Source organism: Rhinoraja longicauda, chromosome 16 (genome assembly GCF_053455715.1).
Source record: "Rhinoraja longicauda isolate Sanriku21f chromosome 16, sRhiLon1.1, whole genome shotgun sequence".
Classification (NCBI taxonomy): Eukaryota; Metazoa; Chordata; class Chondrichthyes; order Rajiformes; family Arhynchobatidae; genus Rhinoraja; species Rhinoraja longicauda.
The window spans coordinates 27,198,464-27,225,835 of record NC_135968.1 but is presented as its reverse complement, the minus strand read 5'-3'; the positions used below and the strand labels follow the sequence as shown (position 1 = coordinate 27,225,835).

The following is a 27,372-nucleotide window of genomic DNA, read 5'->3' as shown; positions in this document are numbered from 1 at the left end:
TGACCTTAAATATCTAAAAACCTTCCGTGTTGTGTTAAATCAAAAGAAACATTGTCTGAAACGTTCAAGGAGAGAAAGTCCCCGATAAGTATCAGAGTTTGTGAAAGGGGCCGCGTTAGGTGTAAAATAGGTGCAATGGCCAAGAAGCTGAACGCTAAAACAGCGTGACAATTACAACGGTGAAAAGCGATTCCAATGTCTAAATAGAAGCGGAGTCGCCCAGTCTGGGTTAAGCAAGAATGAATAATTCTGTACCTTTTTCATTCACCATGACCATTTCATCAGCGGTGACTCCTGTGCGATCCGCCAAGCCAGGTTCGCATCCAACAGCGCTAATGTCCGTGGTTTACAGCTACCTACTGCCGAGCAGCAGTCACCCAGCTAGTCTGCCAGCCGAAAGCAGCGACTGCTTCGCAGAAATCGCTGTGCATTCCCCAGGCGGACTCTCCACCCCGCTGAAATAACCATTGGCAGCTGTTGCAGAGTGAACACAAGTCCCACTGGTCCCTCTCGACCTGCCCCTGCAAAGACACAACCGCACATTCCCTGCAGAAAAGTGGGGTGGGGTGGGTTGGCCGCTCACTGGCGTCATTCTCACCGTTTTGACCTTAGCAAAACATAAAAAATCGCCAAGGGTGGAGTTATTCGCACAGCTGTAATCTCTGCGCGGGTGTTACACAATTAGCTGTCGTGGTTGATTCTCGGTCCAGGAAGTAATCTTGAGAATCTTGTGCAAGGTGCGACATGGCATCGACATACAAATTCCCCTCCCCTCCTCTCCCTGTTTATTATTTATAATATTGGTGCCATCGTGGATATGTTACCACTACACTGGTCTGAGATATCGATGCAGGAAAAAAGACACACAGTCCTGGAGTAATGCAGGTGCCAGGCAGGGTCTCTGGAGAACATGTTTAGAAGGGCTTCGACATAAATGGCCACCTATCCATGTTCTCCATAGATAGTGCCTGACCCGATGAGTTACTCCAACACTATTTTTTTTGGTAAACTAGCATCTTCAGTTCCTTCGGAGAAAACCTTTTCTCCAGAGATGCTGCCTGATCTGCTGTTACTGCAGCATTTTGTGTTTATTTTCAGTGTAAACCAGCATCTGCGGCTCCTTCCTACACATCTCCAGTTCCCCGTGTTTCTCTATTGATTCCGAACATGTGGCAGCTGGGGACTTCAGATTGAACTAAATAGATAAAATCAACATTAAAATGCTAGACACTGGATAACTTCTGTAATGGATGTCCTTCGGCTAAAGTAAATCTCTGGCTCCATTAGCTGGTCAGTTACATATGTAATTCCAACCCCATTCACTGTTTTGATTCTTAACTACTTGCAGAAATTGCCCAGAAAGCCAATTAGCCAAATGGCCTTGCAGGCAAGGTTGGCATAAATAATGTAACAAATTTCCCTCTCACTAAATTTAAAATGATACCAGAAAATGCTGGAAGTAATCAGCATCTCTGGAGAGAGAAACAGAGTTTGTAAACTCCCCTCTTCACTCCAAGACAGCTAGAACCTTTTTCCCCAGGGTGGAAATGTTAAAGTCCAGAGGGTACAACTTTAAGATGGGAAGGGTAAAGTTTAAAGGAGATGTGCGGGGTAAGTTTTTTTTTACACCATGGGTGTGAGTGGGTGTGTGAAAGGTGCTGCCAGGGTAGTGGTGGGGGCAGATATGATAGTGGCATTGAAGAGGCTTTAGATGGGCACATGAATGTGCAGGGAATGGAGGGATTTGGATCATGTTCAAGCAGAGGAGATTAATTTATTTTGGCATCAAGTTCGGCACAGAGATTGTGGGCTGAAAAAACTGTTCCTGTTCTGTACTAGAACATAGAACATATCATATCATATATATACAGCCGGAAACAGGCCTTTTTCGGCCCTCCAAGTCCGTGCCGCCCAGTGATCCCCGTACATTAACACTATCCTACACCCACTAGGGACAATTTTTACATTTTACCCAGCCAATTAACCTACACACCTGTACGTCTTTGGAGTGTGGGAGGAAACCGAAGATCTCGGAGAAAACCCACGCAGGTCACGGGGAGAACGTACAAACTCCTTACAGTGCAGCACCCGTAGTCAGGATCGAACCTGAGTCTCCGGCGCTGCATTCGCTGTAAAGCAGCAACTCTACCGCTGCGCTACCGTGCCGTTCAGCACAAGAACAGATCCTTCAGCCCACATTCTCTGTGCTGAACATAATGTTAAGACTATCTCTTATCTACCTGCACATAACCCATATTCCCTGCATACCAATATGATGAACCAAAATCCCATTATCATATCTCTTAAATGCCACTATCATATCTGCCTCAACCCCCCCCCCCACAAACCTTGGAAGTACATTCCAGGCACCCTCTGTGTAATCTCTGTCTTCCCTAGCTATGCCTCTGATAATTTTGTATACTTCTATCAGGTCTCCCTGCAACCTCCAGCATTCCAGAGAAAACAATCCAAGTCTGTCCAATCTTTCTCCCTGTAGCAAATACGTCCTAATTGAGGCAACATTCTGGTAAACCTCCTCTGCACTTTTTCCAAAGACTTCACATCCTTCACATTCATGTGATGAGACCAGCCCAGAACAGCATGCAATCAATATTCCAAATTTAGCCTAACCAAAGTCCTGTAAAGTTGCATCATGACATCCTGACTCTTAACCTCAATGCTCTGACCGATGAATGCAAGCATTCCATATGCCTTTTCTGCCACTCTGCACTGTTCTCTGTCCTAAGTAACCACAGGCAACACCTGCCCAAATATCTCTTCCCCTTCAGTCCATTTATGGGGCCAAACAGCTGTCCCGAATGAGGCAACAGTTAATTCAAAACTTTTACTGCTCATTCTGTTCATGATGTGGGTTCCTCCACATTAAAGAAAAAAAAATCCATGTTGGGTTCTGTTCAGCCTGCAAGACTTTGCTTTTAGACGTTAGAGATATCGCACGGAAACAGGTTCCAGTTGGCGCTGACAAGTACAGTAATCCCCGTGCACTAGCACTATCCTACACACGAGGAACAATTTACAATCTTACCGAAGTCAATTAATTGACAAACCTGTATGTCTTTGGAATGTGAGAGGAAACTGGAGCACCCTGAGAAACCCCACGCGGTCACAAGGAGAACGTACAAACTCCATACAAACACCACCCAGTCAGGATTGAACCTGGGTCTTTGGCGCTGTAAGGCAACAACTATACTACTGTGCCACTGTGCCTGTCTCTGGGAATTTCCAGCATTTTGCATTGAAAAAATTGTTTTGATCGCTCTTCCTAAATTCTTTGCTTCCATGAGGTATGGCAATGCAATGATTTTGTGTTTGAATTTATAATTTAAAGGCCTGGATTAATTACAAATTAAATGGCTTCAAATCCTATAGAACAGGAGTTTTGTGGATATTACTTCATTTGTTCAGCCCTTAACTAGAAAAGTTGAAGTCAGTTTAAAAGTAATGTCCATGGCATCTGTCTGATCTTATTGAGCCTGGTCTCTAATGACTTCAGATGCAACCTAATCCATTTGACACCTGGTTGCACTCAGAAATGCTCTGATAAACTCTTAAGGTTTATCAAAATGCCACAACAAATAACACGAGTATAACAATGCAGACTAATCACTTGATGACAATTGAATGCTTATCCAAGTGGAGTGGAACTATCCAAGTCCTACATGAGGTGTTTGGTTCAAAGTTGTCTCTCAAAACCAGACAAACAATGGTCTGAATATGTCATAAATACATATTTATCATTCTTGGGTATGTTCCATCAAAAAGGCAAGGCAGAGCCTGAGGTTAGCGTCCAGAGAAAGAAAGTGCCACTTAACATGAAGCCTCAAGAATATTTATCAGATCAGACAAAAGCAGGAACTGATATCTCCAGTCCTTGTTCAGGTCATCAGCACCACTCCTTGTTAATCACCACATGGAAGAATCACTGAAGATGTTAAGGACGCATTTTCTATCCTAAGAATGAATGAGAAAACTGCTTGCACAATTTCCACGTCCTGTAGCCTGCCTGTGTTGAAATTAGGTTTCATCACAGCATCCCTCTTTGTTCCAGTGTATGGCAACGTTCACATTGCAACACAACACAAAATGTCCCTAAGTCTATGTAGTTCAGAGAATGTTGTACTGACAGATTGGAAAACCACCCCTGACACCACCGCCACCACCACCAAAATTGGGTGCCTGCATCAGCCGTTCCAAGCTGTATCATAGGATAACATTACCAAGCAGGCAGCGGAAACGATTCAAGTCACCCATTCCTTCTCTCCAGAGATGCTGCCTGTCCCGCTGAGTTACTCTGGCTTTTTGTGTCTAGCTTCGGTTTAAACCAGCATCTGCAATTCCTTCCTACACATTTCCAAGTAGCTCTCCCTTGCTCAAAATTGGTCACTTCAATGATTTGCAAACATATTGTGAGAAACTCCATAAAATATGGCATGCCACTGTCCTGAATTAGAACATCAGTTTAAAATCACATCAAAGCCACAATGGGTGTAACTGGGAGATAAAAGAGGTGGATTTTCTTATTTGAAATACAGTCCTTTTTGAAATTTACTTTCTGAAAATTTACATTGCAAACATTCTGATACTTGAGGTTTCATATCAGCCCAACAAAGTTACTTCTGACTTACTTTTAATTTCACACTTGCATGCACAGAGCCCGCTCCTGGATGCAGCCTGGTGACTTGTGCTAGAATGCACATATGTAGATAATTAGGAAAGGTCAACGTGAGGGTGCCAATTCACTGTTTCGCTGCTTAATATCACTCAGAGATTCTTCCTGCTGCAAACATTGTGTTTTCCTTGTGAGCTGAGCACAGTTTCTTTGAACCTGCAAAGTCAGTTTGGCTGAACAGGTGTCATATAAGTGTTGTGTAAAGTTTGACATCATGACCTGCCTGCAAGGTGTGATTCTAATTCATGCAATGGTGTTCTTGACACCTTCGTCCCATGAATCATGCATTTGCCAGTGGAAGTGTGTTACTGAGGTAACTAGTGACACCAATTGAATGTTTGGGAATTTCACATCTTTACTGTCTATGCCACACAAGAAGAGTTAATTGTATCTAAAGGAGGAAGGCTATTGGTGGCAGCACCACCCATTCATCAGCCATGGTGATTTGGTACGAGAGGGCAGACCTGAAGAAATTACCATCAAGATGGAATTGTCGATATTTACATGGCAATGATTTTTCTGTACAGCAAGTGGTTTCTCTTTCATCTTTTAATACCTGATTCCCCTCATTTTGGACCAAAGCACAGTTGACAATCTTGCATTTATAAGTCTGCTTGGCTCTTGCACAGATGTCCAACACATATATTACCAGGAAGCTGCTCATGCCTCTGGCCATTCAAAATCAGAGTAAAAACCCTGATTTATTTGTCTAGCTCGCTCGTGATGGGGACCCAGGGAATTGTTGGTATGCTTGTGAATAGCAATCACAGTTGGCACTCCTGCTAACTGTACATTGCACTCGATGGCTGCCACAACCTTCCGTTAATATCACACGACTTTAGGTTTGATGATGTTATTCGTTGCTTGATTTGAAGAACTCTGGGTCTGAGCCTGAGCCAAAGCAAACAGCTCCTGCACACACCCAGTCAATCACTCCAGAGACAGAGGGCCCTTAGGCCTTACCTTCCACCCCATCAGCCGTCGTATACAACACATAATCCTCCGAGGTTTCCGCCACCGCCAACGGGATCCCACCACTAGCCACATTTTCCCATCTCCACACCTTTCCGCCTTCCGCAGAGACCGTTCCCTTCGCAACTCCCTGGTTATCTCATCCCTTCCCACCCAAACCACCCCCTCCCCAGGTACCTCCCCCTGCAACCACAGTAGATGCAACACCTGTCGCTATACCTCCTCCCTTGACTCTGTCCAGGGACCCCGACAGTCCTTTCAGGTTAGGCAGAGGTTCACTTGCACCTCCCCCAACCTCATCTACTGTATCCGTTGTTCAAGATGTGGACTTATACATCGGCGAGACCAAACGCAGACTGCGCGATCGCTCAGCATGCGTGAACCAACCTGATCTCCCGGGTGCTGGATACTTTAATTCTCCTTCCCATTCCTACACAGACCTTTCTGTCCTCGGTCTCCTCCGTTATCAGAGTGAGGCTAAACGCAAATTGGAGGGAACAACATCTCATATTTCGCTTGGGCAGCTTACAGCCAAGTGGTATGAATATTGATTTCTCTCACTTCAGGTAGCCCGGCATTCCCTCTCTCTCTATCCTTCCACCACCCAAGTCGCACTAGCTTCTCATTTTCACCCTACAATGGCCTGTTTCCTTTATCATTGTTACTTTATTGCATATCACATTGAATGGTGGCGCTGGCTCGAAGGGGCCGAATGGCCTATTCCTGCACCTATTGTCTATTGTCTATCTTTCATTCATTTTTCTTTATCTCTCCACATCACCGTCTATATCTCTCGTTTCCTTTATCGCTAACCAGTTTGAAGAAGGGTCTCGACCCGAAATGTTACCCATTCTTTCTCTACAGAGAAGCTGCCTGTCCCGCTGAGTTACTCCAGCTTCTTGTGTCGATCTTTGGTTTAATCCAGCATCTGCAGTTCCTTCTTACACAGACAATCGCTCTGACTGGTTATGCTGCTGTTAGGTTGTGAACACAGTCAAAAGATTTGAGGCAGTTGAATGAAGTATTTGGTTCCGTTTTCAATGGCGCCTATGAATCATATTTCTGTGCATAGTTCTTGCTGGTTTGTCCTGCTTGAATGCTGTCGGTTAGTATGTTTACAAGGGGTAAATTCAGGTGCCTTCTTTCTTGGTAAATAACAAATCATGAGTCCAAAATCTGATAACACCATTAACTTCAGATCTATCCAAATTAATAAGGATATTTAGTTTAACTTTGCAGTCATATCTATCTCACGAGAGCATGTACTGTGAACCAGTGATCTGAGACACCACACTGTCAATAACAAAGAAGCTTTGATAGTTTCAACCCATTTCATAATGGGCATCCTTCATGTATATCAATGATTCAATGATACTTCATTGTCACATGTACCTTGGTGCAGTGAAATGTTTTGTTTTGCATACAACACGGTAAAATCATATAGCAGACCTGACCTAGACAGTACACCGAACAGTCAATCTACTGCCTGCTGCCAGACGTGGAACCTCCATTCTCTTCTTCAAATTAGTGGTGCAGGATTTGCAGCCTGGGTCAGAAGCGCAATGAGGGGGTCAGGCAATTTAACAACATATTCACACTGTGACTCTCGAATTACATTCTCATGAGATCATTGGAATGGAATTTCAATGCAAAGCCTAAAGTCCAGTTGCTGTCACATTGCTTCTTTAGTGTGAATGGCTGAGGACAAATTTCTGTTTGCCCTCTTCAGGATTCTGAGCGATAATGAGAAATTCCACTGAGAATGAGAAATACCATCTGTGTTTAGTTGATAGCTTGCAGCAGATCTAAAGAGGAAAAAAAGAGCTACAATATATTAGAAAGACTTGGAGTGAAGGCATTCAACGGATGATTCCAGAGGTTATCATTTTAAATGTATCCAGACTAAAAGTATATTTAAAGAACGAGAGTTGTGCTGAACATGATAATCAATCCAACTCTCATGGTTCCCCTATCACAAAAGAGGAAAATGGGGTAAAAATATTATTACTTTCATTCAAGTGGTAATAAACAAACTCATAAGTAGGAAAATAGAACTTCTAACAATAGCAAGATTTAGATGATAATTCTATGGAAAAACTAGTAATTATGTGGTCACAATCTGTTAAAGAAGGATGCTCTTTCTCAGTATGTTGTTTCCATATCCAATCCACTGCCTTTGTGTTATGTCACTGTTCCTCTTCAACTTATTATTTGCTCATTCTGATCTTAATTCCGGGTGGCGCTGACAGCGATGGCAGCCTCGCCAACAATGTCTGTCTTTTCCTATTTTTTGTTACTTTTAGTGTGTTTAAAAAGTATGTGTTAATGTTCTCTGGTTTGTTTTATGTGGGGGGTGGGGGAGGGGGGAGGGGGAAACTTTTTCCAATCTCTTATCTTGCCGGAGATGCGATTGTTTTCCAGATCGTATCTCCGGTCGCTCTGCGGCCTAACATCATGGAGCTGGCGGCCTTGCTCGAGACTGACTCTGAGCCCCACCATGGGGCCGTGGACTTACCATCGGAGCCTGCGATCCCTTGCCTGGGATCAACGCTCCAACCGCGGCCTGCGGATTTCAACATCGATGAGCTCACAGTCTAGGGTAGAGGCTGATGTTGGGAAGCTCAAAGTCTGCAGGACCAAGTACCCATCATAAGACTCACATGTATAACTTATTGGAATCAGTCACCAAAGTATTATAAGTATAAGAAAATAACTGCAGATGCTGGTACAAATCGATTTATTCACAAAATGCTGGAGTAACTCAGCAGGTCAGGCAGCATCTCGGGAGAGAAGGAATGGGTGACGTTTCGGGTCGAGACCCTTCTTCAGAGTCTGAAGAAGGGTCTCGACCCGAAACGTCACCCATTCCTTCTCTCCCGAGATGCTGCCTGACCTGCTGAGTTACTCCAGCATTTTGTGAATAAACCAAAGTATTATAAACTGGATTCATGTTATTAACTTATTTTGTAAGATGTTTGCTTATTATTAATGGTAAAAAGACAAAATACAAGCCTGCCAATACTTGAAAGTTCAAGTGCCCTTTAATTTGCAACTGCAGGAAATAGTGACAGAAATTAAGATTTGCTTTGCACTGCAAGTCTTTTATTAATCACTAATTTTAAGCACACATCTGTACAACAAACAGACAGTGGAGAGACAAGACTCTAATGACATGAGGCTCCCTTCTATCTGAACACATACAAGCTAATGACCTTCTGAATTCTTGATGAACCCAATTAGAAACGATGTAATCTCCCGACCAGCGCAGGAATGGCCAACACAGCACATTACTCCAAATCAAAAGTTATAGCTTGGTGCCTCACCTAGTATGACATTTGAATTTCACAATGTAGCTGCAGAATTTCAGCTGTTGAATCTGTAGGTGGTCTATCACCTGATGTTGGGCATTTCAACATAACATGCCATCTCAACAGCAAAGCAATGTGAACTGCCAATATTCAAGGACTGAAATCAGAGATATAGGCTCTCCAAAATGTTATAGAGACTGAGAATTCACCAAAGACCAAAACTTCAAGAAATAGTTCTTCATTTTCTGTTAAGAATTATGGGCAGCACAGTGATGTAATGGTAGAGTTGCTGCCTTACAACACAAGAGACAAGAGCTCCATCCTGACTATGGGTGTTATCTGTACGGAGTTTGTACGTTCTCCCTGAGGCAGCATGGATTTTCCCTGTGTGCTATAGTTTCCTCCCACACTCCCACATACCAATTAACGTACAAATTTGTAGGTTAATTGGTAAATTGTAAATTGTTATGAGTGTGTAGGATAGTACTATTATATGGTCAGCGCCGACTCGGTGGGATGAAGATCCTGTTTCCACACTGTATCTCTAAAGTCTACAGTCACAAAATCCTGTATATCTATACAGCAACATTAACAGATGGAATATTCCACAGTACTTGGTGAAACTGATTACAAAATAAAATTTGGCGCCAAACTACTCCGAGTTTTTTGGGCAGATGATCAAGGAAGCATGGGACATTTTGAAGGTTTTCAGATGAAGTGAATAGATTTGGGGAGGAATTCGAGTGCTCGGGACCTCAGGAGTAGAAAGCAGAGCCAAAAATAGAAGAACAAATAAAACCCAGGATGTCCAGGAGGGCAGGAGAGCCAAGGTGAGGTAGAAATGTGAGAGAGATGGGGAGAGGCCATTGAGGGATGAGAAATTTAAATCGAGGTGATGCCAAACAATGTAGATAAGTGTGATGGCTGAGGAAAATATGGTATGAGTTAAGAAGCAAGAAGCAGGGAATTAGATCAGATCAAGTTTATAAAAAGTACAATAGTATATCTCTGAGATCAGTTCCTGATATACGCTGTAAGATGGAGACGCAAGTCTTGTGATGGGTACTGCAGAAGCCGATTTGGGAAAATACCCACATAGTGCTGGAGTAATTCAGTGGGTCAGCAGCATGTTTGAAGAAGGGTCCCGAACCGAAACATATCCTTTCCATATCCTTTGGAGTTGCTGCCTGACCTGCTGAGTTGCTTCAGCATTTTGGGATTTATTTTCCATAATGGAAGATGTTGAGAGCTGTAATTTGCTGTTGAGTAAGATTGATCAAATAAACTGATTAAAATTTATTTCTGGTATTTGGAAAATGTGGCTCATATGCAGCTGTATCAGAAGCCAGAAGCTGAATATATGAATTGATCCCGTACCTTGATTTTCATTTTATTCTCTCAACTCAATTATCCTTGTATACATTTGCAAGAGCAGATGGCTCATATCGAAGTGTAATGGTTTAGCAGCGCTGATTGTGTTTTGTAGATGAATCATCAGCAGAAACAATGCAGACTCTCGCTTTGTTGAGGTGTGCTGACTTCTGATAAAATATCCACAGCTGTTCTCCAAAGATGCTGACAGTTCTACAACACCCTATTTATTTTCCACTGACGTGCAAGAAGAGACCGCAGCTTATCCCAGTGATAAACAGTTATTATTTTACATTTATTTATATTCTGGAAAACTTACTTGAAAAGAGGTGAAGAAAGCATTATCACAGAGCTAATACACTGGGAAGCATTGCGTAATGAAGGGATAAGTTATCCATTGCCAGGTCGTCAAATCTATCTGCACTGGGATCAGCACTTATCCAATAAGTGGTTTTATATTTCTAAACGAACTTTAATAAAATATAATGTCTAATGCCTGGTTTTTGTGTACCAAAAGTTCCAGAGGAACCAAATTACTCCAATATTGTTGCATTTTCTAGAAGACAAAGATGGATACCTGATGGATACCTGATAATATTTTTCCATGCTGATTCATGTTGTTCCAGCATGTTGTCATACAATAGCTAACCTGGTGGTTTTAATCATGTGCAATCCTCAAAATGGCAGCTGGGTTCCATTAGGGAGAAACAGATTTGTAGGCAACACCAGTAACTGCATGCATGAATACTGGTCACAGTCTTCTCCTCTACCCAGGATGTTCCATTGGGCTCAGTGCAACCAAAATTCACTTAATGCTAGTAACAAACGATGACTTTCGCCACCAATGTCTCCATAATCCTGCAACGTTTGATAGGCCAAACTATTCAGTGCTCCATGGGAGCAAATGAGAAAGATGCACTATGATCCAAAGATAGACACAAAGTTCTGGAGTAACTCAGTGGGTCAGGCAGCATCTTTGGAGAAAAAGGATGGGTGAGTTATGGGTCGGGACCCTTCTTCAGACTGGAGGTTTACGTTTCTGGTTGGAACCTTTCTTCAGACTGGTCTTTTTTTTCCAGAGATGCTGCCTGATCTGCTGAGTTACTCCAGCACATTGTGTCTATCTTTGGTATAAACCAGCATCTGCAGTTCATTGTTTTTACACTATGATCCAAAGTGGATCATATTTACAGACTTTGTAACATTTCTGTGGTTGATATTGTTATTGATTTATTGTTGCCACCTGTGCTAGTGTACAGTGAAAAACTTGGTTTTGCAGGCTATCCAGGCAAATCATAAATCAGTTAGTGCAAAAGGGTAAATAAACAGAGTGTGTTACAGCTACAAAGAAAGAGCATGGGAAAATGTGCAAGGGTTGCAATGAAGTACACTGGAAAATTGGGATTGTATCCCTCGTATTTGAGAGCATCGTTCAAGAGTCTGATAATAAAGAGGATGGAGTCGTTCTTGAACCTGGCAGTCAGTGTTTTAAAGCTTTTCTATTTCTGCCCAACAGGAGAGGGGAGATGGGAGAATGATGGAACAATTGAAAGATGCAGTATGGAAACAAGCCCTTCAGCCCACCGCGTCCTTGCCGACCATCTGTTCACACTAGTTCTATGTTCTTTTGCATCTAATTCCTAGACACTCAGGATAATTTACAGAGGCCAATTAACCTACAAACCTATATGTTTTGGGGTTGTGGGAGGAAACCGGAGCAATCGATTAAACCCTCACAGTCATAGGGAGGACATGTAAACTCCGTACAGACCTGTAACCACCTATCTCTTGCTAGCTTTCTCCTATCCCCACCTCTTTTCCACTTTTCTCCCCCCTACTGTAATCAGTCTGAAGAAGGGTCCCAACCTTCAAACATTGCCTATCCATGTCGCCCAGAGATGCTGCCTGACCCACTGAGTTAATCCAGCACTTTGTTACTCTGCTTACAGACACAATAATGAAGTCAGGACCAAATGCCCTCGCCCACTGATTCCTTATTTGTATTCCTTTAAAATTATTATTTGTATTCTTGCTTAGGTTATTTATATTATTATTTATATTACTATTGTTTATTCATCACCTCTCTCATCCTCAATCCTCCTCCGTACTGAATCTCTTCACCTTCAGTGTTGTTCTCCTTAACTTCAAACCTTCTCCGTCTTGAATCCACCTCTTGACACCCACCTTCCTTTGCTGCACTGTGACCTAACGTCCCTTTCCTCTGCGCTTTCTCTTTTCTCACCTCATCTTCTTTCCCTCTACTCCCTCCTCACAACAGCAGTAGAGTTGCTGCCTTATGAGACACAACTTCGATCCTGATTATGGGTGCTGTCTGTACAGAGTTTGTACGTTCTCCCATGACCACGTGGGTTTACTCTGGGTGCTTCAGTTTCCTCCTACATTCCAAAGACCTGCAGGTGAATAGGTTAATTGGCTTCTGTAAATTGTCCCTGATGTGTAGGATAGAACCAGTGTACTGGTGGTCACTGGTCAGCATGCACTTGGTGGGCCGAAGGGTCTGTTTATACGCTGTATCTCTAAACTAATATGCACTCCCTTCCCCTTAACATATCTATTGAAACAATTTCTGTTCTGGTTAGTCTTGATTAAGGCAACAGTCCTTTAAAACTGTATTACTTGTTTGTAAATTCTAATCCAAGGTAAATAAAAACAACAAAAATATTACCAGAATAAATCTGCACTCAATTCAATAATTTCTATAATAATAAATTTGGTACAAATTATATATTCAGCTATTGAAAGCAGCAACAGTGCCTATAAATGTTTCATGAAGCAAAAGCATTTGAATGTCTAGAAATTAATTCCCTGTTGAGTCGGCCTAAAGTTACTATATATCAATGTCTATAGATTTCTATTTCAGCTCTGAAATTTAGTTCCTTCAACGTCAGACTTTATTTGAAATAAACTTCAATGAAAAAACACGAGTGAATGATTTATGTAAATGTCACTTTGATTATTTTCAGCGTTAATGTGTTTTCTTATCATTTCAGCCTTTCCATACCCTGGAAAGACTTTAAAAATGTGTTTGAAATACTCAGGTTTGGTGATGATGTTATGGTCATTGCTAAACACAACAAAGTTATGAAACTCTATAATTTTTAACCTTCCTACTTTCCCACCTCCCTTCTAGGAAGCATCTGTCATTTCTGCTTGGCAACTTTCCCCACATTACATTTGAGATCAGCATTCGGAATCTGTAAATGGAAAAAGCTCGTACGTGGGGAGGTTGGAATGAATTTGTGCCATTGTTGCCGTACCAATTTTCCTGAGTGAAAACGACAGCTATTGTACTGTGGACCTTCAGACATAAGAGTTGCGTTATGTACTTACACAAACAGGAAGCTGAGGCCAGTAAGTTTCAACAGATTGCAACTGTTCAAACTTCTTTTGAGTGTAAGAAAACTTCTTTGGTGCAAGAGTGTAAGAGAGTAAAAGATGTTGGAGAGCTCGGGAACAGTTTCACCGTTAAAGGAACTCTACTTGTATTTAGTAAAATAACACAATCTAATAACACAGAGATAGTTGTTGGCCCATCATGTCTGTTTGGGATCTTTGAAAAAGCATTGAAAAAGGGTCCACTCCCGTCTAGTTTTCAATAAATTCTGCTCTCTCTTTGTGTGGAACTTTGTGCTATCACGCATTATCAAAGGTTAATTAAAGGGAGTTGGACATCAAACTGGTAGATCTCTTTGCTGATATTTTATATCTTCATTTAACACTGCCAAGAGAAAAGGTACTACATAAATATGCCTTGCAATATTCACACTGTAGATTTCAGCTCAGTTGTATGAGTGAATTTCGGAACTTGGTCTGCCTCAAAACTCCCAGAACAACAGAAGTGCTTGTTAATAATGACCGATGGGAGATCTTTAAAAGGACATCAACCTCTGTACCTGCTTTTTTCTTCAAAGCTTACAAACAGTTTTTCATCCATTTCTGATGTCACTATTCAATTTTTTTTTTAAATTGCTTCAAGGAGTTTTATGAAAGTTACTGTCTCCCTTCTACAACAGTCTGCTGTCTAACCCAATTGCTTTCTTGCTTTGCCCGCACCTTGGTGCTTTTCCCTGAGACTTGAACTATTTTGCTAAAGAGTCATGGTGTCATAGAACCGTACAGCATGGAAACATTGGCCAACCTCATCCTTGCCAACCAAGTTGACATACTGGGCTAGTCCCAATTGCCTGAATTTAGCCCATTGTCCTCCAAACTCTTCCTGTCCATGTATCTGTCCAAATGTCTTCTAAAAGTTGTAATTGTATCCAATTCTATAACTTCCTCTGGCAGTTTTGGCAGAGGCGGAATTATTTCACCAATATTACTGTTGTTTGTTGTGTCCTCACTTTCTAGTAACTTCCTTTTTGAAGATTTTTAGAACTTAACCTTTTTTTTAAATCATTACAACAGGCATTACAACTGGCATAATCCATAAAACATGCAATTATGGGATTGGGTCAATTTTCTCTGCTTTAGACACTATATAAATCCACGCTGTTGCTGTTTGCAAAGACCAAAAGCCCAGGAGTGTTTTTTAAAAGGAAGAAAAATATCTAGGGCAGGAGTTGGTTGCAGTAAAAGTGCCAAAGTAGGTTACACACTTAATGTTTTGAGATTGCTCTGGATAATCTGATACACACAGACACTGGAACTAAAATGCTGTCATGCAGGGGACCTGTGTTGGGTTCTCAATGTTTTTGCAGGATATTGTGCACATATGCATTGCAAATAACAGACCTTCATGCAGCACATGCAACAACCTAGTGTGATTTCAAAATGATAGGTGTGACCCATCAAGGGGGGAGCTCTTTAACCTGATGTTCTCAATCAAAACCTTTGCAACATGTGGTGATGAACAATGAACCAGAGGTAGGTCTTGAAGTGCAGTATGTTTTCTCTCGGGATGATACTCGGATGACTTAGGATCCCGGGGGAATCACTTAAAGAATCAGACTGTGCCCCCAAGGAAAGTAAGCCTTAGCTAAAGCATTGGAGACATCTTGTCATCAGCAAAATATTTCACAATGTCTGCTGGTAGCAGCTCAAAGCCCACTTATTTACACTTGCACAGCTCTTCTCTTTGTCACCAAGACTGGCTCTATCAGTTGGGATGCATGCAGTGTCCAAAGCATACCTATCTGCTTCAATGTTACAGCAGAGTTTTAAAGTACAACAGAGTTTTAAAATCCACACGGTGACAGGGAGAGCGTACAAAATCCGTACGGACAAGCACCGATAATCGGGATCGAACCCAGGTCACTGACCCTGCAAGCTCTGTAAGGCAGCAACTCTACGGGTGCGCCAGCTTCACCTTTTGTATGCAACACGAGCCCGAGTCATGTTGCATACAAAAGGTGAGGCTGGCAGACATATGCTCCTGATCTACCACTCTAGACATTTTCCAATGACTGCTCTCCCAGCAATTTGTGGAAAATAGAAAAAAAAATCTAAATTATTTTCTGAATCAATAAATCCATTGCTAAATTCCAGGAAGCAGACTTGCATGAGAAACTATGCAAGTCCATCAATTTGTTAGCATCACACGATAAATCACAACAAATAGAAATATATTTCAGCCTGCCCCGTGCTTCAGGAAGCTAATTTTAACATCAAATTAATGCAAATTTCTTAGGTCAAAGCATATTAATGTACGGTTTAATGGGTAGATTTATTGCAAGATCATTGAGGTGGAAACATGTTTAACCTCAATCCAATTATCCATCTTGTTGCATTCCCAGACCAGCTGAAAGAGTCAGTAGGAAAGAGCTCCTTAATTAAGGAGTTTCCATTTTGCAGACTGATGTGCAGTCAGCTGTGTAAGAATTAGAGCTCCAGCTATTTCATGAATAAGATGTATTCTGTAACATTCTGAGACTGAAAATTGCACTGGGTGGCAGCCAATGTCGACATTCTGGCAAAAAAAAAGTATTAAGACAAACAGTATTAACTCTAATTATGTTTTTTTCAATGGTTCAAAACTTCAATTATCTTAATCACTTTGTCACTGTACGCCATTTGCTGTAATCAGTGTTTGTAGACTTAAGGAAATGCCTTTTACCCCGTAGAAATGAACGGTTGCCAACACAAGCCCATGGAAAGATAAAAGTAATTCATCTGGAAAATTGATTGGTGGATAGCAGCCATCATGTGTAACTTTCTGTTTATTCTTTCAAGGCTTTTTCACATTGGTGGCTTAGCCAGAATTTCCTGCTTATTCTTAAATGTAAAGGTGGAAGAGGTGTCTGGATTAATAATGAACTTCTTGAATGTTGTGGGAATTTAGGGCACATGAGAAGATTTTATGAGATTCATGATTAATGCCTTGTAGATGGACGAATGCTTTTGTTGAGTTAGAGTGTCACAAGTCCCCACACCATACTCACCCTCTTGTTGTAGAGAGTACATTCAGTGGCTGACAAAATGTGGAACTGGCAAGTTTCTAACAAGAAGGAACTGCAGATGCTGGTTTATACCGAAGATAGGTATAAAATGCTGGAGTAAAACTCAGCGGGTCAGGCAGCATCTCTAGATCTCTAGAACGTCTGAAGAAGGGTTCCGACCCAAAATGTCACATTTTCCTCTTCTCCAGAGAGGCTGCCTGACCCGTTGAGTTACTCCAGCATTCAGTGCTTTTATCTTCAAGTGGCTGATGCAGTGAAGTTTCTGGTCAATGGAAGATCACCTGGATGCTGATTGTAGGTGATTGCATTGAATGTGAAGGGGAGTGGTTGGGCTCCCTCTTGTTGAAGACGTTCAGTGGCCAGCAGCTGTGTGCCATGAACATTAACTGCCACATCATCCCATGACCAAGCATTGATGGGGTTGTGCTGTAATCATACATTGATTTTTTCACTGCGTGCGATGTTGCAAACTGTATATAATGTAATCATCAACAACATCCTGTGTCTGAGGTGACTGGCCTTCAGAAACCAGAACCATCTTTTTTTGAATGAACTGTAACTCCATCTGGAAGTGTGTTTTCCCGAGAATTCTCATTGACTTTAGCTTCATCATCAATATACTAAAACTCTCGTTTGTTTGTTTGTTTGTTTGTTCCTGAACTTCAGCCAAACCGGTACACGATAGCGTGACAATTTTAGGCCCACCTTACTCACCGTCATCGCTTTGGTGCTAATGGAAGAAGTTTCATTGAAATCGGTGTTATATTTTTAGTTATTCACATTTTAAAGTTTAAATCTATCTCCTAGGGAGGGAGGGGGAGGGAGGGGGGAGGAGGGAGGATATGGGGGGTTGAGGAGGATGGAGTGGGGGGCAGGGGAAGAGAGGAGGGAGGAGGGGAGGGGGAGGGGGGCAGGGGAGGGGGGGGAGGGAGGTGGAGGGGAGGGGGAGGGGGGAAGGGGGGAGGAGAGGGTGCTGCCCCCATGCAGGAGAGGTTTGGGTCCAACGGGTCCACTTGGTTTAATAACTTCTTAAGAGCTTCTTTGCTGCATTGTCTATCAATTGCAGCTTGATGTCACAACGTGTCACTGCCAACTCCCCTCTCAATTCCATGTTTGTGGATGTTTGGGCTAAGTCTATAATGATCGCTGGAGTGAAGTGGTCCCGGATTCAGGGACAGTTTCATCCCAGCTGTTATCAGGCAACTGAACCATCCTATCACCAACTAGAGAGCGGCCATGACCACCATCTACCTCAACAGAGACCCTCAGACCATCTTTACTTGGACTACAGTGGACTTTATCTTGCACTCAATGTTAGTCCCTATATTCTGTATTGGTACACTGTGGACAACTTGATTGTAATCATGTACAGTGTTTCAGTCGACTGGATAGCATGCAGCAAAAAAGCTTTTTTTTTAAGTCTGAAGAAGGGTCTCGACCCGAAACGTCACCCATTCCTTCTCTCCTGAGATGCTGCTTGCCCTGCTGAGTTACTCCAGCATTTTGTGAAATAAATACCTTCGATTTGTACCAGCATCTGCAGTTATTTTCTTATATTCCCTGAACCTTGGTACATGTGACAATAAACTAAACCAACTAGCTAACTAGACTCAAATAACTAACTCAAGTGTTCCTGGAATGTGGGTGGAATTTAGTTGAGGAAGTCACTGTTGATGACAAATACCATCAATTTGCTGATGATTTTGTGGAGACTAATGGGGTAGAATTATTTCTGTGGGTATGACTTACCTCAGCTATTCTCCATATTGGCAGATGATTGCCAGAGCATAAGCCTTCAGCTTATGATCTTTAACCTTTGCTGAATGTAGCACACTCAGCCATTTTGCGATACCCCAGAGAATGAAACTGGACTGGGTTCAGAGGAGCTGCAAACTTCAAGAGGAATCAACCACTTGGCATTCCAACTGAATTTTTATTTAAAAACATAATAGAAGCTAAATGTACAATTAGGAGTTCAGAAATCAGAATTAGAGTCCCACATAACCACCTGTACCCAATGATTTATCTCCTTTTCAAAGTGGTTGGTTAACCCCAAGCATGCTCTTCGTAGTCTGTTCCATCTTCTCATCAGTAAGAAATTCTGGGTTCTTTCTCAGCTCAAGTGCTAATAAGCAGATTCTGCTTTAATTTGTAAATAATCATATCAGAGAGAGTGATGAGAAAGTTTAACTAAGAGCAGTGTTACTGTTGGATTTGGAATGATGGTAAATTGCCATCAGTTGTCACATGGAATCATAATTTCCATGTGATATAAAGCCAGTTTTAGCCCTGTGTGTTTAATGGTAATAGGATGGTGGATGATAATTGCAGCTGTAGACACGCTGGCTATCCACATCTTATGTCCCAAGCATTCTCAGACCAAAGCAGCACCAGCAGTGGTAGGGTAGGAGTGAGAGGAATCTTCATGAGCAGATATAAATCTACAGATCAATGGACAACTTTGAATCGTATAACCATATAACCATATAACAACTACAGCACGGAAACAGGCCCGTTCGGCCCTTCCAGTCCACGCCGACCACTCTCCCTGACCTAGTCTCATCTACCTGCACTCAGACCATAACCCTCTAATCCCCTCTTATCCATATACCTATCCAATTTACTCTTAAATAATAAAATCGAGCCAGCCTCCACCACTTCCACCGGAAGCCCATTCCATACAGCCACCACCCTCTGAGTAAAGAAGTTACCCCTCATGTTACCCCTAAACTTTTGTCCCTCAATTCTGAAGCTATGTCCCCTTGTTGGAATCTTCCCCACTCTCAAAGGGAAAAGCCTACCCACGTCAACTCTGTCCGTCCCTCTCAAAATTTAAAAAACCTCTATCAAGTCCCCCCTCAACCTTCTACGCTCCAAAGAATAAAGACCCAACCTGTTCAACCTCTCTCTGTAGCTTAAGTGCTGAAACCCAGGCAACATTCTAGTAAATCTCCTCTGTACCCTCTCCATTTCGTCACATCATTTATACACAAAATGGCTTAAAACTTTTTCCAAATCCCCAAACACAGTCTGGAGAAGCCATGGGATCTTCCAGCTGCTCAGCCACCACCCAAATAACAATCCACTCCCTACCCCAACCCCAACCACCATCACCATCACTGGCAGCCAATTCGATTTGGGAGTTGAAGGTCAGGGGTAGAATTGCATATCCTCACTCATTGAGTGCTTAAATATCTGGCAGCCTACTTGAGAGGTTAACACCCATCTGTAATGGTGCAACAGCAAGTATAAGCTAACTGGAAACACATGTGTCATTTCATATTGCAAAGCTGGAGGATATGCTCAACTTATGACTGATATTGATTCAACTTGATTAAGAATTGCTTTAAACGTGACATTAGACCTATCTACTCTCAAGGAAATAAAGAACCCTGTCTTTGATTATTTAATGTGTTACAAATTCTGCAATCTTTCATGTGAACAGTACTGATAAACTAAATGCGTACTGTCCTGATAAAGAAGATATGCTGTATGCTTGATCTGCAAACAGGTGGTCTTCAACAATACCATAGCATGTTTAGGATTGAAGTAAAAAGAGATCGTATCATTTGAAGTTGGTAGATTTTACTTTAATTGATTAAATATTGAATGTTAACCCTAGCATTTATTATGCGATCCCCAAATGCCTTCAAGAAGGTGATAAAGAGCCACATCTTGAACTGCAGTTCAGGTAGTAAAGGTTTATACTCAATATTGTTTAGTGACAAAATATAACACGGAACATAGTTTATGAGTAAATGGCAAAAGAAATCACAGCTGGAGGAGATGATACATCAGGAAAAAATGGGGTTTATCTACAAAGCCTATTTAGGGGTGTTATGCATAATAAGATTCCTCCATAAAAATTCACAAGGTGTTTGAGAAAGAACTGCCCATATAAACATATTAACACATATCAAAATCATGTGTTGTCATAAAATTTGCCCATTGTGAAATGAAATGGCAGCACATCCCACCACACCAAAGCCTCACCAACACTTGAAAACAAATATTTAAAAATAATTGATGTTTTGCTACAAAAAGCAAGCAACTGCAGATGCAGCAGTGCGGAGAGGAACAAATTCACTTTTTTGATCATGGACTTTTGGTGTTGTTCAACCACTTGAGTTTTTCCTGCACTCTCAGTTTCATTTTATTATTTTTTCTCTCTGGTTTACAAAGTGAAAACACTTTTGAAAAGGGTGCTTCAGAAATAGTTTTGCCACTGTGGAAATCTTGGGGTAGAAATTCATTCACACTACTCCCCCAAAAAATGGTACTGTGTTGTTGAAAATCGATTTAACCTGTGCTGAAAAATGTTGCTTACATTTTGAGGTTATACGATGTCCATTAACGCAACTGACTCCTCATTTTCCATCACGATTTTCATTCTTCCTCAAACTTCTTTGCCGGAATAAAACTCAATCAAATCATGAAGGATTATGAATGATCCTTCCTCTGCTCTTCTATCCTTACCTCCTATTTCGCACTTTTTGTCTTTTCATCTCTGGCTTTTGTCCAACCATCTGCCAATCAAAAAGTCCCTCACCTGTATCCACACCATAACTTGCCAGGCTTTGTCACGCCCCCACCTCTCTTCCAGCTTTCTCCCCCCACCACAACCAGTCTGAAGAAGGATCTCAGCCCGAAATGTAACCTATCCGTGTCCTGCAAAAATGCTGACTGACCCACTGAATTACTCCAGCACTTTTTGTGTTCCTTTTTAAAAACAGCACCTGTAGTTCATTCAAATCATTTCAGTAATGTAACGAGCAAAATCAATTTGCGGTGAGATTTTCAACCTCATGCATATGAAAAATGTAGTTCTTATTTAATATAAACTGTATAGCACAGGAACGGGCCTTTCAGCCCAAACATGATTCCAAGTTAAGCTAATCACCTCTGCTTGTACATGAACCATATCCCTTCATTCCCTGCATATTCATGTGCCTATCCAAAAGCCTCTTGAATGCCGCTATTGTATCTGCCTCCATCACCTCTCCTGGCAGTGTGTTCCAGGCACCCACCACTCTTGTTGTAAAATAAAACTGCCCCATACATCTCCTTTAAACTTTGCCCCTCTCATCTTAAAGCTATGCCCTCTAGTCCTTTACATTTACTCATAGATCAGTTGTTACTAACTTGCATTCCCTAAAGCAGCATTGCTTAATGGGCCAATGTTTGAACTATTCTTTATTGTTACAGATGCCTAGGATATACTATGACCTCAAATATAACCTCATATGTGCCTTGGATACTTTCCTCTTGGAAGCAAGAGCCAAGGTTACTCTGAGCTTCCCAGCCACAGGGTTATTACGGGCTGCTGTCATCATACCTGAAAGTTTGCTGCTCACTGCTGTATTGGGCAGGTCACTTGTTCTCCCAGGACAAGGAGAGGTTCATCTACTTCATTCCAATGGGAAGCTGGGAAAGTGGGCATAAGCTTCTGCCTACATTGGAGACTTCCACAAAATGCAAGCTTTAGACTTTACTGATACAGCACGGAAATGCCCTTTGGCCCACCGTCCGCCTACACTAGCCTAGACACAAAAGACAATTTACAATTTTTCCTAAGCCAATTAATCTACAAACCTGCTTGTCTTTGGAGTGTGGGAAGAAACCGGAGCATCCGGAGAAAACCCACATGGTCACAGGGTAAACGTACAAACTCCGTACTGACAGACAACCCATAGGCAGGATCGAACCTGGGTCTCTGGTGTCGTAAGACTGCAACGCTGTGCTGTCCTGATTCTAGTAACATTTACTGCTTGGTATATTAGGTCAGCCGTGTACTTCAAAAAGCACTATTTGAGTTTCAGCCACAATGGTAGGGTGACTGCACTGCCTCGTTCTTCTTTACTCCTGTTTAGAGCATAATCCTTTCAATAAATTGGACATCAGAAACTGAAGCAAAGTACAAAGGAAATGGCCAAATGAGAGTAAGGACCATGTGGGAGAAATAAAAGTATATACGTCTCCCCTCTTAAATTCCTGCTCTAATCATGCTAAGTGCCTCTCCATAACTTTAAGGCCAAGATCCCCTAATTCACATTTATGAAAGCTTCTAATGAGCTCAGTTGCAATGTACTTTGGGCTGTTTTGAGGTAACCCAAGCAACTAAAACAGGTCTGAGTCTTGGGAAACTCATATTGCAGGAGATGATCAATGATCAGTACCATACGTGGCACTATTGGCTCTTCTATTTGTGTACTGGGTAGTCACATGGAAATTAAAAACCAAGCTATCATACCTGGACCTTGTGGAGGACTTTGGAGGAATTATAAATAATGAGTAGTGAAAATAAATAATTTTCATGGAATTATTGTTCGGATGATTTTAAGCACAACAAGTTGTTTTTAAAAATGATATCATAATTGCCCTTGCAAAAATGTTATTCAATATTTGACTGAAGCATATCGTTCTGTAAGTTTTTAACCGTAAGGATTTAATAAACACACAAACAGATTTTAAAATCCTTTTAATGTGTGTGCAACTTCTAAGAGGTATAATTAATTCCTCACATTCTCAATCGTGTTTATTTGATGCCAAATGACAAATCTCAAAAGCCTTTTGCAGTGCAAGGATTCAGGCAGTCTCTATGTTCTCTCCCAAACATTGAAAAACAGACAGGTCCCAGGCATTACATCAGAGGAGTTATATCCTTGAGCTACACATTTAATCCATTTACACATTTGATTTCTGCCAGGACAAAGTGAAGAATGTTGCCAGGGAATTTTCTGATTTGCATCAGGGCCACCAAAAAATTAAATAAACAGCAAGGAAAGTTCTGGACCAAAGTTTTTAAAGGCCAACTAGTTCCCTAGATGCAACACACCACATTACAAATGCAGAAAGAATTACACTATCTATTGCCTCTGAATAGGCTTCACATTTAACCTGTCATGCTAAACCCTAAATTCCAGGGATTTTACTTGAAAGCACTGCATCTAACTGACAGACAAAGTAAAAGATTAGTGAAACTAAAAGTCTCAGGAGTGTACATTGTACTCAATTAAGCTACAATCTTGCTGCTGCTTTTCAGGTGCAGACAGTAGCTGGGTGAATCGACTGGGTAAGTAGGGCCTGCATAATGTACTGGAAGATCATAACTGTTTTCCCAGCAAATGGTACATTGCGATTAAAGGAAACTTAAAGAAGCACAAACTAAGGTGCTGATGACCTTTCCGTTTGCTTTCCTGTCTTGGTTTAGTACCCAGAATAAAATAAAACAGAAAGTATTGCAAATACTCAGCAGGTAGATAACAGGGCTGCACAGTGGGACAACAGTAGAGTTGCTGCCTTACCGCGCCAGAGACTTGGGTTCAATCCTGTCTACGGGTGCTGTCTGTTCAAAATTTGTATGTTCTCTCTGTGGTCAAGTGAGCTTTCTCCATGTGCTCCGGTTTCCTCCCACATTCCAACGACCTGAATTGGCTTCTGTAAATTGTCCCCAGTGTGTAGGATAGAACTAGTGTATGGGCGATCGCTGGGCCGATAGGCCTGTTTTCACGCTGTAGCTCTAAACAAAGCTAATCTGGAGAGAGCAGTACTTCAATGACACTTCATTTGACCTTTGTTCAGGTCATCAACTTAGAGCATTTATGCCCTCTTTCTCCATAGGTGACCTGCTGAATGTTTTTAACATTTCCAGTTTTTAATATCAGATTGCCAACATGAGGAATATTTTGCTTTTGTAATTCTCTGCTGCTCTCCTCAGCTGTGCATCTGGGTGTAGCCCATGTTGATTTAGTTTTGCAACAATCCTGTTGTAACTTAACATAAAAAACTGATCCAATGTTAACAGATGTTTCGATCCAAGTCCAAGTTCAAATGCTTGCAATTACCAATGAATGCAGAGCATGCCCTTCTGTGATGTTGGGAACACTCCCAATTCCCCACACTGCGATTTTCCTGTGATGCAGATTAGTGTCTAAATGTCTCTATGTACAACCATCCTGCACTCACCATCATTACAGTATGGAGCGACTCCATGGATGGTTTCATCAGGCTGATATATTAATTATTTAGGCATTAAATTAAAACAAACCGCTGAGCACAATGCAGATCAAGGCCAATTTGAAGTATGATTAGCTCATCAATTTACATACTAGAAAATATCACAGCTCAAAAATAGATGATGCAATTCATGCAGCTGGAGCTTGGAACTCCATTTGGTTTTTGAATCATGATTTTTTTCATTCTTGTTCTGACTTTAAGTAACGGAGGCTTAGGTATTAACAGGGTGGCATAATGGCACAGCTGATAGAGCTGCTCCCTCACAGCGCCACAGACCCAGGTTCGATCCTGTCCTCAGGAGCTGTCTGTGCAGAGTTTGCACGTTCATCCTATGGCCACATGGGTTTCTTCCGGGTGCTCCGGTTTCCTCCCACATCCCAAAAGACGAGTGGGTTTGCAGGTTAATTGGCCTTTGTAAATTACCCCTAAAGTGCAGGGAGTAGCAAAATGGAATAACTTAGAGATAGTGTGAATGAGTGATCAATGGTCGACGTGGACTCAGTGGGCCAAAGAGCCCGTTTCCATGCTGCATCTCTAAACTAAACTAAATTAAACGAAACAAAGGGAACTCAAAAGGAAACTGTGTTGATTAAATGCATTAATTCATGGGGCATTTGAAAATTGCTGTATGTTACTTGGGTGCATTTTACTTTAGTTCCCAATAATTGACACCCGATATGTAACACTGGACCAATAAACTAGCTCACCTGTCAGGAGACGGGGGAGATGAGGTGCAATGCTGGTACTACACCGAGACTAATTTTGCTCTCAATTGAAGTTGATTGGGAGTAACATAAGTAAGTCTGGAGTTGCAGTTACGTTGGGGATCCCTTGTGGGAAGGACAGTGTACAATGGCCCCTTTATTGTCTACCTTATTTAGTTTTTAGTTTTCGAGATACAGCACGGAAACAGGCCCTTGAGCCCACCGAGTCCACGCCAACCAGCAATCCCGCATATTAATACTATCCTACACACACTAGGAACAATTTACATTTATACAAACCAATTAACTGACAAACCTGTACGTCTTTGGAGTGTGGGAGGAAATCTAAGATTTAGGAGAAAACCCACAAGGTCATGGGGAGAACGTACAAACTCCATACAGACAGCATTTGTAATCGGGATTGAACCCGGGTCTCTGGCGCTGAAAGCGCTGTAAGGCAGCAACACTACCGCTGCGCCACCGTGCCACATTGATATGAGTCGAATTGCATTGTGTGTGTGCATGTGTGCACGTGCTTGCATGTGTGCCTGCGTGCATGTGTGTGTGTATTTGTGTGGGATGGTGGTGGTGATGGCTGGTGGTCACAATCAATATAGTCATTCTGGAGTCCCAGATTTATATGGTTGCCCGTGAGTCCTGGACTTGCAGATGCTTCAGGGTGTTCCATCTGTCAGTCAGCTTTGCTGCTGAAGTGCGGCTGACTCTGAGGACAGGATCCAGTTTTGCTAGAATTCATCGTCATTACACTGGAGAACCACTACTTGGGTTGTGCAGTATTTATGAAGCAGCATTGATTTCAATGTGGATTCTGGGGACTAAAAAGCAAAGGGAAAGGCAAGATATCAAATGTTTCTAATCAACTTTATTTATTTTACTTCAATTTCAATAGCTTTTCAAAGTCTCTGAATGCCACTATTCCCAATTGACGAGCATCATGCTTCTAAAGAGAAGGAGTGAAGACTCAACCATTCTCTGACACATTTGCCAGTGGCCACCTCAAAAGTAGCATTGGTAAGAACTCAGCTGAAGGACCCTCTGGCTTTGGATAGAGCACGATGACTGATATGTTGGAAGAAAGGCAGGCCATTAAATTATAGCAGAACAACAATACGCACATGAGACGACACGCCCTCCACATTGCAAAATCCAAGGGGTGTCCTTCAAACAATAGGTACAATATCAAAATGTTTAGCTTTCCCATTTCTTTCTGTTTGCCTCTCCTGTTTACAAACATCAATTGCACTTCTGATCAGCCTTTTCTGGTGACGGATATAAAACTTGCTGAGAATTAATCGATTTTGGGAGTGGTAAACAGAAACGTGAATGTCAAAGAAGAATTTGTGGTTAATTCTGATCATTTCTGGCGAAAATCCCAAAACATGCTCATATTTTACCGCTTTCCACTTTTCCTCATCCTCCAGTACAACTTCAGTACACTGTCCTCTCACCAACTAGAGTGTGGTCCTCACCTACCATCTACTTAATTGGATACCTTTGAATTATCTTTCATCTGACTTTATTGCACAAAATATTATACCCTTTATCCTGTATCTGTATACTGTGAATGGCTTTAGTATAATCTTGTATTGTCTTCTCATTGACTGGTTAGGGTGCGACATAAAAGCTTTTCATTGTACCTCGGTACAAGTGACAATAATAAACTTAACTAACTAAACTAAACTTTAATACAATATCACATTGGTGAGATAGACCAAATATTCAAGTGGCACTGACAGTCAGCATGGTACTGCTGTGCTGGAGAAACTCTACTGAGTCTTTACAAAATGGTTAAATTCTCTTAACTGTTTTAGTCTGGTAACCAAAGCTTATTCTGACTGTCCGTTCTGTAGATGGAAAGGAGAGAAAACAAA

General features: G+C 41.7%; 1 protein-coding gene across 3 annotated transcripts in view; it reads right to left on the bottom strand.

The window, feature by feature from the left end:
- The window catches only part of ablim1b (actin binding LIM protein 1b), a 255,966-nt gene that overhangs the window by 182,666 nt on the left and 45,928 nt on the right, over nt 1–27,372 (bottom strand). For 2 of the 3 annotated variants that reach the window (XM_078413457.1, XM_078413456.1), the window contains exon 1: nt 256–659. The exons of the other annotated variant lie outside the window; for it this stretch is intronic. In XM_078413457.1, the coding sequence (XP_078269583.1) occupies nt 256–277 (22 nt within the window). In that variant the 5' untranslated portion in view covers nt 278–659. Of the gene's footprint in view, nt 1–255; nt 660–27,372 lie in introns of those variants that run through there. 3 annotated transcript variants of the gene reach the window in all.